Source organism: Vombatus ursinus, unplaced genomic scaffold (genome assembly GCF_900497805.2).
Source record: "Vombatus ursinus unplaced genomic scaffold, bare-nosed wombat genome assembly UNPS02014816.1, whole genome shotgun sequence".
NCBI classification, from domain to species: Eukaryota; Metazoa; Chordata; class Mammalia; order Diprotodontia; family Vombatidae; genus Vombatus; species Vombatus ursinus.
Window position 1 is genome coordinate 24871351 of NW_020954594.1, and position 19281 is coordinate 24890631.

Sequence of the window (19281 nt, forward strand, 5' to 3'; positions counted from 1 at the left end):
TGGGCGTTGGGAGGGGGTGGTAGCACCATTCTGCTGCCTAAGGAGGGGTGAACCATCTTACCTAAGAACTGGAGGAGGTCAAAGTTTCCATGCTGATCAGCAGTGGGGTCAGACTGTGAATAGAGTCTGTACTCCTGGCCTAGCAAGATAGGGAGATCCAGTCTCAATCAAACAAAAACTCAACTAAGTAAATAATGGAATGATCATATGTGATATATTCACTGCCTGTTTCTTTTAAGTAACAGTTTCCCTTATGCATTTAAGCATTTTTCATAAATCATTAACTTGATGAGGTTGAGAGGAAAAGAATCTTGAGGCCAATTTGTTAAGAGCCATTGCCAATTAGAGGTGAATCCTAAATGAAGATAAAGCATCTCTAAAATGATGATGTGACTGACAATCTCAATTTACACACCATATCCATCTTACATAGTAATGCACCTCCATGAATGAAATGATGAAGCAAGTACTGAAACAAAAAGTCCATATTTTGATGTTCCTTTTATTTGGGGGATCTAGCAATAGCTGGACAAAAGCAAAACAAAACAAAGCAAAAACAACAGCAACAAAACCCCCTTCTAACTTTAAAATTCTGAAACATAGCTAATTCTATCATATAGCTAATTAGCTTAGAATGTCAAGAAATTTCCTTTCTTCCTTAAAAGCCATTTCAGAGCAATCCCTAGCATATGGTGAAAGAGGATGAGTGCTTCAGAGCCCCCTTTTGCTGCCAATGACTGACCAGTGAGTAAGGTAGGTGAAGAGTGGAGAGCTCAGGCAATAAGTGGCAAAGCCAGACTTGAATTTAAATTTTCTGAGTCCAAATCTAGCACTTTTTCTTCTTTCGAGGTGTTTCTAGCAGCACTTGCCCATGTTGCATCATGCAACTTGACTTCAGCCTTCGTTCTGGCCATGCAACGCCAACAAACGCTGCCAAAAGATGAAAAGGGGTCTCGAGTGGAAAAAGTTTAAGAAGCCCTTAGTCTAGACAAGGATGCAAAGCATGCTAGAAATGAAGTGATTTTTGCCCAGCATAAATTAAGGACTTGAACCCAGCTCTTCTTTTTTTTTTCCTTTTTTTTTTTTAGGCAGTTGGGGTGAAGTGACTTGCCCAGGGTCACACATGTCAAATGTTCAGTCTGAGGCCAAATTTGAACTCAGGTCTCCTGACTTCAGGGCCAGTGCTCTATCCACTGCGCCACCTAGCTGCCCCCTACTGCGCCACCTACCTGTCCCTTGAACCCAACTCTTCTGATCAGTGTTCTTTCTACATTGCTTTGCCTTTCATACATGGAACACGAACGGATAATGGACCCCTTAAATAAAGTGTAACTCAAAATAAATGCATTTAATAAATCAGAAGCATGTCCTTGAAAAATCTTGCCTGGTCACTGTTTGGGAAATCTGCATAGCAAGAATTAGAATAAAGCACAAGGGATTTTAAAGAAGTCTGTCACAGTGAACATGTTCCTGTAGCAAAAGTCTGTGTGTGTGCGAGGGGCATCTCCCTCTGCTTCAGTCCTAGTTGCATGTTGTAATGGTTTTCTTATTCTTTTACTTTACTTTGCCAGAAGTACAGTAACAATTTCTGGCTCTCTGATGAGGAAAAGCATTTCTTCAGTTTGAATGAAAAGCCATTTTCTGAAAACAGTTTAAAGCATGAAGAGCCTGTTCTATGGACCAAAGGTGAAATCCTGGGGAAGGGCGCGTACGGCACGGTGAGTTACAGTTAACACGAGAAAACCTCAGACTACTGGGGCCCCACAAAGCGAAAATTTCAGAAAGTGCATCTTTAACCTTTGTGAAATATGGAACAGATAACCAACTCCCCTCATCATAGTATTACCACAATCAGGACAGCATGGTAGTTGATCTGTGGAAGAAGGGAGGAAGAGAGCAACTACTGTTAAAAACCCTATCAATGATATCAGCTTTTCAATTCTGAGGAAATCTGGAAGCAGCTTATAAAATCATAAACAGTGCAGGCCTATACTGGTCCTTTTACTCTGACTACTGAGTTCAAAGGAAGGAATACAAGAGAATTAGGTAAGCTGCAATTGTGACAGAGTGATGCCAGCTCAGTGGTTTTCTTTTTTGTGTGTCTGAGGTCCTCTCAAATTCTTATTCCCTTTGAATCTCTGAAAATCTTGTTCACTGGGCTGTGTTAAATTATATCTTGTTCTGGTTCCCCTGACATCCTCACTCCTACCCCGCCTGCTAGTTACTATAGGAAGTTTATAAGTAGCTAATATGAAGTAACAATAGTAGGAAGTAAAATTGCAAAGGGAAGCCTAGAAGTCACTTACAGACTGTCCTATAAATTAAGGAAGCATAACTGTTACTTGCAAACTGTCTCATAAATTAGGGGAGCATAGGAGCCACTGGAAACTGTCTTATGAATTAACTAAGGCCACATCCTGAGACTATGTACTAAATCTGGAAGGAAGCCAGCTAGGCTTTACTGTAAGGCCTCTCTGTCCAGTTAACTGACCATGGTCTATGAGTCTCAAATAAGCTCCAGATATACTTGGTAAGACTGGCAGAATACCAGTAAACAAACTAATCCTAAGATGTTGCTAATAATTTTGAGATAAGGTAGATATATTAATGAACTAACCTTAAGGTAGCATGGATAAGAGTTAGTCTATGTAACTCTATAAAAATGAGACCCCAAACTTTTGCTCCCTTCCCTCCCCACCCTCCAGTACTCCTCCAATCTGCTATGGGTCCACGCTGCCTGAGTGCTTCCAACTCTGATCCACAGTTATATAAATGACTCTCTTTGCTCCTCCTCATCCTCATTCTCTTTCCTACACTGCTTACCTCTATCACACCATTGCCCATCCCTACACCCCACCTCTATACCCCATTTGCCCGCAGGACTGTTTGTCTCTGTACTTTCTGTGCCTTATTAAAGTGCAATTGAAGCATTACTCCTCACTTACTGCCATTGTGGTCTTTTATGGAAAGTATCCAAAGAAATGGGTGTGCCTGCCCCTACTCCACTTGACCCAGAGGGACCCCCTTGTGACATTCCCTTAGTCACAATTAATAATTCCTTAAAATAATTGGCAATTCACCATCTATCTGAGGTCTTGGGCACAGAATGCCCAGCATAATATAAGCTTGGAGGGAAGAACTTTTCTTGTTTTTACATCCCCAGTAACTAACTTAGTGCCCTGTAGTAGGTACTTAATAAGTGCTTATTGAATTGAATTGACTACATCAAAGGGCAATGATATTCCCTGTCACAAGACTGGCACAGCTTCATTCTTGATCTCATCTTCAGGATTTCCTGTTTATCTCTTATGCGTACCTGTGCCAGCAGTTGATAGATCCAGGACGGGAATATTCAAAGCACTCTAACATGGAAAGCTTGAATTGATGTTTGCTATATAAGGATGAGAAATGTTTCCTTTATTTGACACTGCTGGTTCTTAATTGCCTTTTCCTACTTCTTGCTAAATACACTAGAGATGTGAGTAACTAACTCTCGATAAGCTGAATAACAGATACATAGTAGATAGACATCGTCTGTATGCAAGTTTATAGTATTTACTAATAGTTTATATTCTGCATAAATTCAGAGTTTTATTGAGTCTTATGGATCTCTGTCTTCAACTGTGTAAATAACCCTTATTGAATTAGCAGAAATAGATGAGAGACTTCTTGCACAGCTATTGCAAATTCTAGTGGGTCTTTTAGTAGCCTCTTAACCTTCAGGATTCCCTAAATCTAATAGGGCATTTGGATGGTAGTTTTATCTATGGTATTTATAAGAACCATTAAAAAAGGGACAACATTTCTTCTGATATTTTTCCTTCCCACCCCAGTCCCAGTTCTAATTCATTGGAATAATTTAAGTTGCATTTTCCTTAAGGACTTTGAAGTCAGGTTAACTTGAGATTGAGGGGGAAGGAAGATAGGGCTGAGAGATGAGTTCAGTGCCTGGAACTTAGTAAGTATTTAGTAAATGCTTATTGACTTGATTTATCAAAATGCCAAATATTGAGTGATTCATACTTAATGATTAATATTTGGCTTGCCTCTAGGTATACTGTGGTCTTACAAGTCAGGGCCAACTCATAGCTGTCAAACAAGTAGCTCTGGATACCTCTGATCAAGTCGCTAATGAGAGAGAATATCAGAAACTACAAGAAGAAGTAGACTTGCTCAAGGTACTGAAACATGTCAATATTGTGACCTACTTGGGAACATGCTTGGAAAAGAACCTTGTAAGTATTTTCATGGAGTTTGTTCCCGGTGGCTCCATTTCTAGTATTATAAACCGTTTTGGACCCCTGCCTGAGATGGTGCTCTCCAAATACACCAAGCAAATTCTCCAAGGTGTAGCCTATTTGCATGAGAACTGTGTGGTGCACAGAGATATCAAGGGGAATAATGTTATGCTCATGCCAACTGGAATAATAAAGCTGATTGACTTTGGATGTGCCAGGCGTTTAGCCTATGTGAGCTTAACGGGCACTCACAGTGAAATGCTTAAATCTATGCATGGGACACCATATTGGATGGCACCCGAAGTCATCAATGAATCTGGTTATGGAAGGAAGTCAGACATCTGGAGTATTGGCTGCACTGTATTTGAGATGGCCACGGGGAAACCACCTTTGGCTTCTATGGACAGGATGGCAGCAATGTTTTACATTGGCACACATAGAGGACTAATGCCTTCTTTACCAGACCACTTTTCAGAGAATGCAGCAGACTTTGTACGTGTCTGTTTAACCAGGTAAGAAGCCTGGGGAGTGGCAGAAGATAAAGCCCAGGAAACATAGAGGGTTTTTTTTTTTTGCTTGTTTGTGCATATCAAAAAAAAAACAACTTTTTTCCCTCAAATTTTAAATTTTTATTGGTAGCTGTTGTTTTTTATATCATGTGCATTTTCAAATATGTTCCTTTGCCATCCTTTGTAACAAAGAATAAAGAGGTGGAAAAAAGCAGTTCAGCAAAACTAACCAACACATACTGCTTGTGTAATATGGAATGATTCATTTACTCTCCCTCTGCCTCAGTCTCCTCAACTGTAAAGTGAGGGGGTGGCATTAGATGACCTCTGAGGTCTCTTTTAGCTTTAGAGCTGGGATCTTATAATTCTGAGAAAATATGTAATGTTTCACATTCATAGTCCCTCACCTTTGCAAAAAAGAGAAAGATGTACATTTTCTCAACTTTTTGGGATCTAAGCTTGGTCATGCTAATTACCCAATATTCACTTTTTTAAAAAAACATTCTTTGCATTTATACAGTTGTAGACATTTTATGCTCTGTTTTCCTAGTTCTTAGTTCATTCTGGAACAGTTGGCATGAATTTTTCACTTGGATCTTAATTTGTAGACTCAGAGCTGGAAGGAAACTTAGCATCATCTAGTCCCAAACCCTCATTTACAGATGAGGAAACAGTGGTGCATAAAAGTTAAATGACTTCCATAAGGTCACACAACAAGTAAATGGCAGATCTTTCACTAGTAACAAGGTCTCCAAACCAAGGTCTCTTTTTCCTCTACAACACTGTCATGCCTCTTTAAAACTATCATTGGGGCAGCTAGGTGGCTCAGTGGATAGAGCACCTGCCCTGGAGTCAAGAGGACCTGAGTTCAAATCTGACCTCAGACACTTACTAGCTGGGTGACACTGGGCAAGTCACTTAACCCTGATTGCCTCCCCCCCAAAAAAACCCAAGTCAACAATTATCCTTCCCTTAGGAGATCAAAAGAGAGTCATTATGTAACTAAATAGGAAAAGGATAGAAAAATTAGGCTGGAAAGTAACTTTAAAGATCACCTAGTCTAATTATTTCATTTTACAGACAAGGGAAACCGAGGCCTGGAGAGGTTAAACCAAGGACACATCAGTTGAACGAGAGAAGTTTTAGGGGGAAATGTGATCATTTTTTCCCAGTATTTGAAGAGCTTTCATGTGGAAGGGGGATTAGAGGAAGCTCAGTTTTCTTTACTAGTGGAAAGATCGGGTAGACTGCAAGAGATTCAACACTGGCACTGAGGCGAAAGGTCGCGGCTGGAGAGGAATAGTCATAACCATAGAGGCAGTGGTCAAAGAAATGGAAACAGAAGAGTTCTGTAAGGAAGAGACTTAAAGCAGAAGGGATTGTCTAATGTTGGGGGTAGGAAGAAGAAGAGCCAGCTGAATGAATGAAAAAGGGTTGATGAAGTGCTTACAGCTTACTATCGGCCAGGCCTTATGCTGAGTACTAGGGGTGCAAATTCAAAAAGCAAGGTAGCCCTTCTAGTCAAATAGTTAATATTCCAATTGATGAAGACTACACATACATAAGTCCAAATAATGAATCCCCTGAAGTGGTGACAGACTTTCAAAATTCATTCTATTCAAAGTCATAATTAAGTAAAATATGGTTATTGGTTCCAGCCCAATAGAAATATGCAGTGTTGATTAGAATAACGGAATCACTTCAGGAGATTCATTATTTGCAATAATGGGAACCTAGCATATAAGGGAGTGGTGACTAGGGGGGATATTTTGGTGAGGGAAGTCACTAGAGTGGTAATAAGGACAAGTGATTGACAAGTCCTTTCCTAAAATGCTAGTTTTAATTTGATCACTATTCCCTGAGCTAGAGGTAGAAGGGTAGGGTGGGGAGGAAGACTGGAGTGCAAGAGCATTAAGAAGATGACCAGACAGCAGCGTGTGTCTGGCTGAGGCTAAATATAGTGATCTTTCACCCATCTGAAGCCTCAGAACACCTGGGCCCCAGAACAATACTGGAGTGCTTGGGGAGATAGAAGCTGGAGAGTAGAAGACTTGCTAAAGAGGAGACAGAGGAAAGGTTGAAAGGGAGGAAGAAGATGAGAAGAGTATAATGTTAAAGAAGCTGAAGGAAGAGATAGACCCCAGAAGAAAGGAATAGTAGTGTCTAATGTTTCCAAGGTTTAGGAGGATCAGGACCGATCAAAAGCTTGGTAGTCATTGATGCCTTTCCAGAGAATAGTTTCAAGTAAATTGTAGAGAATTAAGGAGTTAATAAATGGTGAAGAAATAGACATAAAAGGTTTAGACCACTTTTCAGAAGTTTGACAGTAAAAGATCTCATGGAGTTATCATGAAGTGAATGTTTTTTAGGCATCTTGGTTCAGAGGAAAGAGCTCTGACTGGTCTGGGGTCAGACCACCTTGACTTTTGTCCATCTTGTATTATTAACTTTGTGATCTTGGACAAGTCACTTAGCTTCCTTGCTCCTCAGTTTCCTCACTTGTAAAACAGGGTGAACTAGAGGACTTCTGAGATCCCTTGACATCTACAAAATTATATCTCTGTTATTGTAAAGAAAGTGCCTTGGAAACCATCAAAGTGCCATACGAGTGTAACATGTTACTAGGAAGTTCTGAAGAAAAGAAGGAGGAGGAGGCTTAATCTTGGGCTTTTATTTATGTAAATACCTTAATTTTACATTTTCAAAGAGGTCATTTTTATAAGAGACTTTGTTTTCAAAACAAGCAAATATTACTTGGAAACTACTTTTCTGAGCTTTTCCTTTTTTGCCCAGGGATCAGCATGAACGGCCATCTGCTCTGCAGCTCCTGGAGCACTCTTTTCTTCATGGGAGTCGCTGAGGGGAGCTGTGGACATTCTACCAAAGCCGCTGCAGATGTTCAGTTGTTTCAAAACTGTGGGGAATGCAGGTTGAGAGCCATGGATCTTCTTGGAAATCCAGTCTTATGCGAACTCAGCCAGAACCTTCTGTTTTCATCAGCTGAAAATGTTACCATTGTAGAAGAGCTTTCTCACGTTGGTTCAGGATTCCATGCCTGTGTGTTTGGAGCCATACCAACTCAAGAGCCAGTTGTTAAATATTCAGTGTGAGCATTTGCACCTCAGAAATCTTCAAATGCTATAAATCAGGACTAGGCTTAAAGTGATTGTGAAGATGTGAATAATGTAGTTCAAACTTAAAAGTGTCTTATGTGAACTTTTTTTGGGGGGTGGTGGAATTGGTTGTTCAACATTTACCAGTATACCCCTGATTCCATGTATATGTGCAAATATATGTTGTTTTTAAACCCATTCCAGTGTTCCCAGTGCTTGTGGTTTGGAAGATCTGAAATCTAGTCCCAATCCCTCATGCTATAATTTAAACTCATTTTGTTCCTGTTCTATCAACTTTTTTTTGATTAAAAAAAAATCCTAATATAGGGGCAGCTAGGTGGTTCAGAGGATAGAATACTGGCCCTGGAATCAGAAGAACCTGAATTAAACTCTGACTCCTCCTGACTCCAGGGCCAGTGCTCTATAGACTGTGCCACTTAGCTGCCCCAGCCTCACACACTTACTAGCTGTGTGACCCTGGGCAAGTCACTTAACTCTGCCTCTAAAAACAAAACAAAAAGTAAAAATCCCAAAATAAATCATGAAATATTTATTTACATGTGCAGAGGAGAGAAATACTCCTCCACCCCCCTTCACACACATCTTTATTTGGTACTTGCAAAGGAAAATAAAAGATATTCAGAAGGAATTGAAGTTGAGAAGTATTAGATGTGAGTGAATCAGGATGACTGTTCTGAGTTTCAGACCTTCTTCCCCACCTTTCCCCAGGGTTTAACTGGATGGTGCTCAGGTGCCCTGAGAGAATTCAGGCATAGCAGATTGAGAGGGTTTTTTTGTTCAGCAGAGAGATACAGTTATTGAAGGTATTATATTACATGATCAGGCCAATCTGTAGCTTACCCCTATAAATCATTTGTGTTGTCATTTGGACTCTCCACATATTGTATAAGCTAAAGATGAGTAGAGAAGGTAGGTCACAGGTGATCAGCACTGGGCAGGGAAACAGTAGGAATCTTTGTCACTTGGGCACTAAGTAGCTTAAAGAGAAGGGCAGAGGCAGATAAAGGAAAAGGATACGACACTGAAATGACACATCATTGAATAGGAATTTTATTTACTTGAATAAGATATTCGATAGAGGGATCTTAATTAAGCATACTTTCACATAGATCTGTAAACTATAAACTTATCTCAGAGGTCTAGTGATATATATCACACATTAACCAACTTGAGTGAGGAGATTTTTTTCTTTTTTAACTAGCAGAAACGCCACAAAAATTAACATGGAGAGACTTAGAGTCAGGAAGACCTGGGTTCAAATTCTGCCTATGACACTTACTAGCTTTGTGACCATGGACAGGTCACTAAATTATTACGAGCTTGAGGCAACTCTCTAAAGCTTACCTACTTAATAATAGCTGAATTTTAACCTTCGTTGTTGTGGTGCTAACAAAAATCACAGTTCAATGTATTGAACTGTAAACAGAGGTCTCTACTCTTGTCTTTCTCTAATGCCTCATTGTGGTAATGGGGTGACCCTGCTAACAGGACTTGTAGATCCTAACAAGCTGTAAAGACTTCAGGTATGGACCTGGCAATAGGGAGAGGAAGGGAACAAACGTTGAGTCTACTATTTGCCAGACACTCTTCTAAGCACTTTATAAATATTATCTCATTCAATAAACTACATCTTTGATCTATGGACCAATTCAGCTAAATTCAGAGGGGTTCATCACTACAAAGCTGATTATCAGGGGATTAGTTTTTCTTGGCCACAGAAACTCATGAAGACCTTTTACTAAGATAAATAATAATGATGAAAATAATAATGATGATAGCTAGTATTTATATAGAACCTGAAGGTTTTCAAAACACCCTGCATAAACTATCTTGTTTGATTCTCATAACCTTGTGAGGTAAGTATCAATATTATTGCAATTTTAGATATTAGGAGATGGAGGCAAAGAGGGGCTAAATGACTTGCTGAGGGTCACATGGCTAAGTAAATACCTATGGCAGGATTATAACTCAAGACTCCAAGACCTGCACTTTATCCATTATGCTGTCTTTTTCCTGGTTGTAAGCTATGCATTTGCTAGTGTGTATCCCTTGTCTATTCTGTTCCATTGATCTACCTCTCTATTTTTTAAACCAATATGAGATAGTTTTGATGATTGCTGCTTTATAATAGTTTGAGGTCTAGAAATACTATTATCTTTTTGTCCCTATCTCTTTTTATTATATCCCTTGATATTATGGATCTTTTATTTTTCCAAATGAATTTTTGTTACTATAAGTTCTATAAAGTATTATTTTCATAATTTGATTGTTATAGCATCAAAATTTTAAATTAACTTTTGTAGTATTGTCATTTTTATTATATTGGCACAGTTCAGCCATACATAAGCACTAAATATTCTTCTACCTACTTAAGTTGTTCTTTATTTAAGAAACATTTTGTAATTGAATCTACAAAAATATTTTTGATGCTTTGGTAAATTGATTCCCAAGTATTTTATGCAATTTTGTAGTTATTTGGAAAGGTATTTTCCTTTGAATTATTGTCTCTTGGATTTTGTAATAATACAGATAGGTGGTTGATTTTTGAGGGTTTATTTTGTAGCCTGTGACTTTGATGAAACTGATAATTGTCTCAATTAGTATCTTTGCTAATTCCCTAGAGTTTTCTAAGTAGACCATCATGCTATAAATAAGTAGGGATAGTTTTAGGTCCCCTTTACCTGTCTTTATACCTTTAATTTCTTTCTTTTGTCCTATTGCTATTGCTGCCATTTGCAGAAATATATCAAATAATAGAAAGGAGAGTGGGTTTTCTTGATTTACTCCCATATTTATTGGGAAGTATTTTAGCATATCCCCATTGCATATGATATTTACTTTTAGTTTATATAATTTTTATCATTAAAAAAGATTCATCTACACCTATTCTTTGTTGCATTGAGTTTTTAGCACACGTGAGTGTTATACTTTGGCAAAGGTCTTTTCTGCAACTACTGAGATAGTCATGTGATTTTTTTGACGTTTTGGTTTTTAATATGCTTAATTATATTAATAGTTTTCCTAATATTGAACCATCTTTGAATCTCTTGTATAAATTCAATTTGGCCATAGTGGACTTTAAAATTTTTCAATCCATATTCATTAATTATACTGGTCTATAGTTTTTCTATTCTTTATCTTTATCTGGTTTAGGCATTATGTGTATGTTTGCCTCATAAAAATGAATCTGGTAGGGTGCTCTTTAATTTTTGAGGATAATTTGTTTAATATTGGTACTAATTAGTCTTTTAAAGTTTGATAGAAGTATTCAGTGAATCAATCTATCAGGACCCAGAGTTTTTTTTTTTCTTTAATAGTTCTTTTTCAGCCCCTTTTTTTGGAGATCAGATTATTTAAGATCTCTATCTGGTCTTCTGTTAGCTTGGATATTTTATTTTATTTTTTGACAACATTCTTCTATTGCTTTATGGAGTCAAGCAAAATCCTCTGCCCTTTCTTCCTTTCATCTTGTTTTGTTTGTTACTTTAAAATCTTCACTTTCTGAACCTTTTTCTAAAAAGGATTTCTTTTCCTATCTTCATTATTTATCTTCCCTATTTTTGACTTCAACTCTTCAATTCATGGTCCTTCTGGATTTTTTTCTTTAGTCTCTCTCTATTCCTCATTGAGGTCTTGAAGCGTGCACAGATCACCTACCATGAATGAGCCCCTACCGCATGAAGGGGAATAATTTCCTTCGATTGGCTATGTAGCTGGACAGATTGGTCTTTAAAAACTGCCAGATTGGGACAGTTTCTCTCTTTCTAGCTGCATCTAGAGGGTGAAAGCTACAGTTCACCCACAGTGCAGTGGGCACTGAACTGGGAAGGGGGGATATTCCCCTTTCCTCTCCTTTTTAAGTCCCATGGCTTACAGTGTTTCAGTTTCTGTTCTTTTTCATTTGTTCCTCTCATTCTCAGGTACTAGCCAATGATTCCTCCTTTCTCTCTGGAATCTGAGAGGGTGACCTCAGAACCAGGGTCCCAGGTAGATTGTTGCAGTGCATCCGCCTGGCAGAGAAGGCCAGAGAAGCAGGGTATTTGGGGCTTGATTTTGTCTATGACCTGGGACTTAGCCCTATGGGAACTGAGTTTAGCTATCAGTCTAATCCCCTTCCCTTCCTCAGAGACTGAGGTGGTACAGAGGGTGTATGTGGTGGAGATGGGGATTAAGCCCCATTTGTTGAGGAGTAAGTTTGCATATTTGTGATTATACCTTTGAAGTAAATATTTCTTTGTAAAAGTTAATTTGGCTATTGGTGGTTAAACAGGGTTGGAGTGCAGGGGAACCACGCCTACAACTGGAGGAACATCATTGACAGGCACTGGAGCCATTGACAGAGAAGCTAGACACCCCAACCCCCCTTAAGGATACTGAAGAAACCTGGGTGAGGGGTGAAATATAACATGCCTGGCCTTTAGGCAATGGGGACCAGGATAACCAGTGTTACAAAAGGAAGAGATTAAATAAAAGGGCAACATAGGAATATTGATGATTGAAAAGACAGACAAGGAAATTCATGAACCAGATGGTAGAAAAGAGTGATGCAAAGCATTTGGGTGAAGATCTACAGGGGGAGAAACAGAAATGTTACTGGGCAAGTTTCTTTGGAAGCAAGAGGGAAGGGGCAAACCTAAAAAATGTTTTAAATCCATACCATTCTAAGAAGGAAAAGAAATTGCATATTAACATTAAATCACCATCAGGCTCAACTGGGACAATGTCTCACCTGTCATATTCACACACCTGCACAGGACTGAGACCAGAAGTTAATCATGGCTAGATCTTTAGGTTCATCTGATAACCATAACAGAGAATTCCTGTGCCTACCATTAAATGTAAAGCTAAGCTCTCTCCAAAGTCACTGTTTCTTGCTCAGAGTTCTTGCAGTGCAGGGGATTTCAGGATGAAGAACACCTGCACACAGAGATAGCTTTACTGAATTTTATTGTTACTTACTCATGAGAAGAGAATAGCTGTTCACAGGCACAATCTTAGTGTGTAGGAGTGAGTTGGGGGGTGTATCCATATTTCAGTCAGAGGCCCTGAACCCCTCAAACTTATATATCATATAAAACAAAGAGCCAGTATATTAATGGGAGACTGTTCTATTATTTATATGACCAATAAAGTGAGAATATGTCCTAAATTACCTGATGAAGAGGAAAGAATTTGGAACAGGGAAGTAGATGTAGCAGAGAATAGGATTAAGTAGACTTAATTCTTATGGTACCATTCCAGCAAGAGGCTGGAAGGGTTAATGCCCAGTTTCTGCAAGCATACTCTCATCCTGGGGAACTAGAGCCTTAACAATCAAACTGGTTTCCATTAGTCAATAGTCCCAGTCTGTTTTCTCAATTCCAGAGACAGTAAGGCTCACTGATTTCTGACCTAATTCCTATCCTAGCATCATCTTTCAAAAGTTCTATTTGAGTTTATTTGAGTTCTATTCTTTGGACCACTCTGGAGTTTCTTGCTAATGTTCCATAGTTGCTGGGATATCTGTAGAATTCTCTTTTTCTCTAGAAGCTTGCCATTCTCTTTCCAAGTATGATACTTACTCATTATGTCATGGCCAAATCTGTATTTCTCTGTTATCACCACTACTTAAGAGAGTTGAGGTGGCACAGTGGATACAGTGATGGACTTGAAGTCAAGAAGACTTGAATTCAAAATCCAGTTTCAGATACTTGCTAGCTTTTTGACCCTGGGTACACCAATTAACCTCTCTTTGCCTCATTTCCTTCAACTGTAAAATGGATACCTTACTCCTCCCCCCCCCCCCCCCAGGTTGTGAGGATCAAAAGAGATATTTGTAAAGCACTTAGCACAGTTTCTGGCACACAGTAGGGACTTAATAAATCCTTTCTTCTTTCCTTCCTTCATTCCCTCCCACTCTCTTTCTCTTTTTTGTGGCTGGGTAGGATCAATGACTTTTTCCTTTTATGGAGTTAGGGTGGGTGGGGAAGGCTTCAAACTGATTCATCAATATGGAAGGCCCCATATTGGGGCTATCAAAGCTGTACTTTGACGCACAAGCTTGATAAGACCTTACAGCATGTAGTGTTGTCTTATTTGTTGATTAAGTTTTAATTACCATATCATAACCACAGTTATCATTCCTGTTTCTTTCTTTGGAAGATCATTAGGTTGGTAAGATGGGGTATATTGAAAACGTCTACTCTTCCATCTTGCTTATCACATAACTACTAAGTACCAATACTCCAACACTTCAATGGAGTTGTGATTGCATTGATGTGGGTATTTCAACAATGCAGATCACAATCTTTTAATTGAGTCTTTCAATTCTGTGAAATGCTTTTGTATATTCTCCCATACATTCACCAGAGGGGTGTAACCAACCTGTGAGTGACCTTCCTTGAATTCTCTGACATTTCAAAGACATCAATCCAGCATGCAGGCAACTCTTTGATCTGGACTCAAAGCAGGATCTCCACTATATGGTAAGTACCAGAGGGGTCATCATATCTATCAAAAGAGACCATTTGGGACTCAGAGAAGGTAAGGAACTTGCCTGTGGTCAAACACTTATCAAATCTTGAAGTATTGGAAGTTAGATTCAAACTCTCTCCCCTGACTCCAGGTTCTAGTTCCTGTAAAACTACAAAGGCTGTTCTTGGCTTTCAGATTTCCATATTCCACTCTCATCTTAGAATTTCCCTCAGAGGGTAGGGCCATCTCACTTGGTAGCTTTCTCGACCAAGATGTCTAGCTTCCAAACTTCAAAGGTACCTTTTACCCCTTTTAGCTCCTTTCTACCTTCCTGAAACATTCCTTGAGGCAGGAACTTTCTTTTTGCTATTATTTATATCCCTAGTACTTAGCACAGTGCCTGACACAGAGTAAATACATAATAAATGCTCGTTTCTTTCATTTCTTATACCACACTGGAGAATGTCTAGGACTGAGGAAGGCAAATATCATCCTGATTCTTCACCCCATTCCACCCTCCCCTCAAAAAAAAAAAAAAGGGAAAAAAACAAATAAAAAAAGGGGAAAAAAGGTGAGTGGATTTTTCAAATTCTACATATTTGATTTTGACTGATTCCTAGTCAAATCATGTTTTATTATATGGGTTGTTTTTTGTGCATTTAGAAAGAAAAACCACTGATCACTAATTGAGCTTGTATTTATCCACAGATCAAATATGATTAACCTCATTTCCTTTTTTGAGATTACTAGACTGGTAGATTAGGTGGAAACTGTATAGTATACCTGAATTATATGCAGACATTTGACCCAGCCTCTTAGAAGATTCATGTGCACAAACAAGAAATATATGGGTGTATTTGGAACAAGTTGAATTGTACCCCAAATATAGGAATTAATAATGTGTCAATCTGGAGGGAAGTCATTGTTGGAAGACAAAATCTTTTTTTGGCCACATGCTGATCAATTTAGGAAAATTGATGATTTGGATAAAGGCATAGATTATCAACTTTGCAAATGATGCAAAACTATGTGGGTTTAATAGTCTGGACAAGGATCCCAAAAGATTTGACAGGCTAAAATGATGGTCCTAATCCGATACATCAAATTAAATCAAATTTTAAAAAAATTTAAGTACCTACTATGTGCCAGGTACTATGCTAAGTACTGGAGATAAAAAAAAATGCAAAAGGCAAAATGTCCCTCAGGAGATTACAATCTTAATAGGCCAAACATAAACTACTACACTGGGCTTCAAAAAAATCAGTGGCACAAGTACACCATCAGGAAGTGGGTTTAGATACCAATGTGTGTGAAAAAGATGTAGGGCTTTTCTTTGTGAATTGCTAATTCAACACGAGTATAATCCCCAAGCTAATATTAACACGCTATCCTGTTTTTGTCCCAAGCTTTCCATGGTTGCTGAACCAAGTACCCTACACTATTTCATCTAGTTCAACCCCTTCATTTTAAAGAAGTGGTAACTTTAGCTCACTGAAGTGACTTGTCCAAAGCAGTAAGGAACAGAGCTGGAAGTTGATTACAAGTCTTGAATTCCAATTCACTGGTCTTTTCCTCAAACTGTGCCACGTCTTAATTCTTATGCACTCTGGAGAAAGTTTTCCTTGTTACTTTTTTTTGAGTATCTGTGATGGTATCTGGATCCCATAGTATCAGGACTCCTCACCATTTTCACCATTCTTTTTGTGGTTATTAGCTATTTTCCCTTCCTCCAATCCTTTTACCAAAATTTATATAAAAATTGACTAGTTTCCTTTTCTTTCCTAGCTCCTATTCAGTTGATGTCACAGAAAGCAACCTAGTTAAAAATAAGTTGGAGGGTAGAAGCAAGAGGACTAGGTAACAATCTTTGTACTTATTTCATTTGTAATATGTGTTAAAATTAGATTCAATTCAACCAACATTTAAGCAAGCAATGACTGAAAACCGTTAGATGCTTATAAGGAATGCACCAAGTTTAGATGATACAATTCCTGAATTAACAAAGGTTACAGTACACATATCACGATAAACAAATGGTAAGCACCTAAAAAGAGTAAAGCAGGACATGAGGTTTAGGAAGTACTTGGTAGTACAACTTTGGGTTGGGGAATAAGAGTTGGGAGGGCCAGCAAAGATCATTCTAATTCAAATCTGTCATTTTAGTTGAGGAAATTCAAGACTAAGATAAATGATTCACCCACAGTCACACAAGTAATGGCTGAACTGAGATTGAGACCCAGTTTCTCTGACCACAAATTCATCTTTTTATTGCATCAATAAATGATCAGGGTTTTCCCTGATCACAGGGGCTCTTGATTGACAGAGGAGTTTGGCAATTTCTTCAATTGAAGGGTTTTAAGGAATAATGATCTTTTCTGTACGTGAGAAAGATGAATATGGCACCTAGACATTGAGTGCACAAAAATACAGATCCCGTCTTGAAGGAACTTAACCCAACTTGTAGTAGTAGCAGTACTAGTAGACGAGAGACCTGTTAGGTAACTATAGTAGTTTAGTTAAATAAGAGCCTGTGCAAGGATATGGAATGCAAGGACTGGAATGAAGTGACACATAGAACAGGGAACTAGTTAGAACTTGGTAACCAATTCTATGAGATGGAGTAGATAGGACCTGGTTGAACAGTGCTGCCATTGACTGAACTAGTAGTCAGAAGCAGGGAGCACATTTGAGTTTGAGGTGTCTGAGATGTTACCTGGGTAAAAAGGACAGAGATTTTGTGCTTCAGAGGTAGAAATTACAATGACAAAATGTTCTCACAAAACACTGGGAACAGAATGAGTTCAGAACCAGCAGGACTACATCGGTAGAACTGGTAGGAACAGTGTCTTGGGAAGTCAAAGGAGTAGAATGTTTAGGAAGGGGGTGGGTCAGTTTTGCTTTCTGAAAAGCTCAAGGATGACCAGAAAAAGACCACTGGATTTAGCATTAGACTTAAGTGAAAAATTTCAGTAGACGGAAGGAACTACATGATTTCTAAGATACATTTTCAGTTCAACTTGATCCATGCTAATATTGGCTTCTGTATTATGTTGACCTTATATTTTATCCTAACAAAAGCCAATTCACTGTTAAATAAAAACGAAGTAGTCCTTGACTTCAAGTCACTTACATCATGTGGGTGGGATGGAGGCAGGGCAAACAGGCAAGTGAGTATAATTAGAACATACTAGACATTGATTTGAATAGCTAACATCAATATAGTTTAAAAGTCTGCAAAGTCCTTTGCATGACGTATCATATTTCATTCTCACAATAACCTTTCAAGTAGGTGCTGTTATCTTACAGAATAGGAAACCTAGTGACAGGTTCAAAGACTTGCCCAAGGTCATACATGTAGTATGAAGCAATACTGCAACTCACATGTTCCTGATTCCAAATCTAGTGCTCCATTCACACCACCTACACATATATTGCAGTGGCAGCATGGATAACTACATAGCAATGAAAATTAACTTCCACAGTATTGGTTCATGGAGTAATTTTTCTTGAGGGTTATGTCCATCTTCCTAATTTCTTATTAATGTTACTTAAACTGCTTGCATTTTCTAGACACTTTCCTTTAAAGGAGGTCTATGTGGAGAAATCAGAACACATTGCAACACAGGTTACAGATTTTCAGAGGTATGAAATCTTTTTAACTTTTAAAAGGAGTTAAAATTACTAATTTGATTTAGGAGCCAAGGCAAAATTTCCTTTATTAATAAGGTAGCAAGATAACTGACAGGTCTGTTGAGCTCCAGAAGCCTTACCTACTAACACCCCACTAACCTAGTGGTAAGAACTGATGCTCAATTGAATATATTTTCTTTGCACTTACCAGGTACAAACATATTAGATTCATCCCCAACTCTGTTTTGCCACCTGGTGTTAGCTTTTTAGCTTTCTTACTCAAAAAGCCTAGGATCCAACAACCCTTTCCTCAGTGTTTTACTTTTTTAGGGAGCTTAAAACACAATGAAAATGTTGAAAATCTAGTTCATGTTGGAAATCAGTGAACAGAAAGTTTACTGAGGTACTTGGTAGTTTCTAATGAAGACAATTAAATAAACTACTGTTGGGATGGAGACAACATGCCTTCAATCTGAGCTAATGATGAAAGACAAATCACATGTTAACTTAAGAGTCCCAGGTTTTTCTCTAGCCAGAGTTAGGTCCTTTTAAAAAGCAATTAAAAGCTAATGGCATTGTCAGGAATAACTTTTAATTATACACCAACCTCAATAACTCAAGATGGAATGTACATTCGTGATTTTCATAAAAAATCTTAGTAGCCTTACTTGCAAAAGTATAAAGGCTTTTATTCAAAGTGAATTTCTACTTGTGAATGTTAGCAGCTATGAATTATTTCAATTAGAGTTTTCAGCCTATCAGTAATTAATTTTCTAATTTAAATATTTTAACAAAGTCACTTATCTGATTTCCAGTCTTTGGCTATCTGAATCAGAGGCCTCACAATCCAGCTTTCTTAAAATTTAATCCTATAGAATGCTATAAAGTGGGCTGGTGTAAGGGACCAGTTAGCCTTTGTGATTACACCTCAAACTGAGGTCAATTTAAAACTGTGAAGTCCATGGTTCACACCTTTTCATAGCTTCTGAACATCTACAAAAGTTGACTTTCAGAATTTCTTTAAGGTTGGCAAGTTTAAAAATGACCACCATCCTAACAGGAATGTGTGTGTGTGAGTGAAATAAAATTAAATACTTAGCCAACAGTTTAACCACAGTAACTATTTTTTAAACCTAAGTATCTTCTTGGACATAGCGAGGAACTTGAACATAATGATAGGTGTGCTTAAAAGGTTCAAAGTGCATGTATTAATATTTTTACAACTAGATTAAGGGACAAATTATTTTAAATAAATTTTAAATTTTCAAAAGGGAATAGGCAGGATGCACTCTGAAATAAAACCAAAAATATTTGCTA

At 38.2% G+C, this 19281-nt stretch overlaps 1 protein-coding gene across 1 annotated transcript in view; it reads left to right on the plus strand.

The window, feature by feature from the left end:
• Positions 1-7997, plus strand: part of MAP3K19 (mitogen-activated protein kinase kinase kinase 19) — a 50749-nt gene extending 42752 nt beyond the window's left edge. The window contains exons 9-10 of the mRNA XM_027835671.1: positions 4053-4750; positions 7541-7997. Coding sequence (XP_027691472.1) covers positions 4053-4750; positions 7541-7607 — 765 coding nt within the window. The 3' untranslated portion in view covers positions 7608-7997. The remainder of the gene's footprint in view (positions 1-4052; positions 4751-7540) is intronic.
• The last annotated feature ends 11284 nt before the right edge of the window (positions 7998-19281 follow it).